Source organism: Phaethon lepturus, unplaced genomic scaffold, assembly GCF_000687285.1.
Source record: "Phaethon lepturus isolate BGI_N335 unplaced genomic scaffold, ASM68728v1 Scaffold53640, whole genome shotgun sequence".
Taxonomy (NCBI): Eukaryota; Metazoa; Chordata; class Aves; order Phaethontiformes; family Phaethontidae; genus Phaethon; species Phaethon lepturus.
Genome location: NW_010513649.1, coordinates 1 through 1,531, shown reverse-complemented (window position 1 = coordinate 1,531; position 1,531 = coordinate 1). Strand labels below are relative to the sequence as shown.

At 35.1% G+C, this 1,531-nt stretch overlaps 1 protein-coding gene across 1 annotated transcript; it reads left to right on the top strand.

Annotated features, from left to right (window-relative positions):
* Positions 1-561: 561 nt before the first annotated feature.
* SCP2 (sterol carrier protein 2) lies at positions 562-1,383 on the top strand (the record flags this gene model as incomplete). The annotated part of the gene is made up of 2 exons (XM_010290517.1): positions 562-655; positions 1,254-1,383. Coding segments are annotated over 2 exons (224 nt in total), but the record flags the coding sequence as incomplete, so codon positions are not given.
* Between the last annotated feature and the right edge of the window lie 148 nt (positions 1,384-1,531).

Genomic DNA, 1,531 nt, shown 5'->3' with positions numbered 1-1,531 from the left:
AAAAAAAAAAAAAAAAGACTTCTTGTTTGAGAGTATTTTTTTCTACATATTTGTTGTAGTGGGTTGGTGAGCCTTCATAGCTTTTACTGCAAATGCAAGCTAGAAATTATTTTTACTAGAAATTGTTGTTAAGCAACATGGCAGAAACTAGGACCACTTCTGGAAGTGCAACAACTAAACTTTCGGAGCCATTTTGTAAGGGAATTTGTTTTGCCAAAAAAAACCAAAAAAAGGTAGTTCTCTGAGATGGTGCATGTGCTGCTTTCTCTTCACACAAGGTGTGGCAATAGTGTTTGCTGATTTTATCTTAACAAGATTACTTTGATTATAAAGTCAGTGTTCTGTCCATACATGCAAAAATGTCTAGATACTTGAAGTGATTGTAATTCAAGCTGTCAAGTCCAGCAGAGAGTAGGCTTCACTTTGATATCATATAGTTGCTCTATACTGCAGAAGTGTTTCAGTGTGTCTGTTCTCGCTGGTGGTAGGCCTATTCATGATAATTTGAAGATTATGTAAATGTGATTAAAGGTATGTAAATGAATGGGTTTTTCATTTCAGCACCGGCCCTATTGCGGCTGTGCCTCTCAGCGCAGCTGTTGATGGATTTAAGTCACATGTGGTTTTCAAAGAGATTGAAAAGAAGCTCCAAGAGGTATATGAATACTTCCTTTACCTACAACAGGATTTTAATTTATGACAGAACATGTGTGAAACCTGATGGGAATATAGTAGCATCAGTCACTTCCTCAGTACTGCTCATTGAAACAAATGTTACAGCTTTGAATTTTACTATGTCAGAAATCTTTCTGTGCTGTGCCATGATTTTAAATTATTTTTTTTTCAGATAGTTCCTACCTGCATAAGGGTTTCAGTAAAGGCAAGTTTAGATTGTATGCGAGGAGCTTGCTAACTAACACAGGAAACTTCAAGTTTGTGTTTGTTGCTTGCTTTGTAAGTGTGATTAGAAGAAATCACATTTTGTCAGACTTGCATTAAGACAAGACTGTTAGGACAGTAATCATTCTTCTTAGTTCATAGATTTTTAATAAATTTATAATTATAAAATTATAGCCTGTAGGGTGAGGGGGGGGTGTTAAATGGTTGTTTAAATGAAGCCTAATAGAGGGAAATAGATATTTCTATGTGAGTAGAAAGGGTAAAGGTTTTACAATTACTTTCTGTTTAACTCAAACTATTTTAAAATTACTTTGAAGTAAATGAATAATTTGCGCATTACATGGTCATTACAGGAAGGAGAGCAATTTGTCAAGAAAATTGGTGGAGTCTTTGCCTTCAATATAACAGATGGTCCCGGTGGGAAAGAAGCAACTTGGATAGTAGATATGAAAAATGGTAAAGGCTCTGTGGCAGTTAATTCAGGTCAGTGCTATTTTATTACGTCATTGCAGAAAACACATAAAACTGATGAAGAGAATAGAAATTCATATTCTGTTTAAGCTAATAGTGACATTGAGCATAAATCACAGAATCACTAGGTAGGACCTTCAAGATCATCAAGTCCAACCAT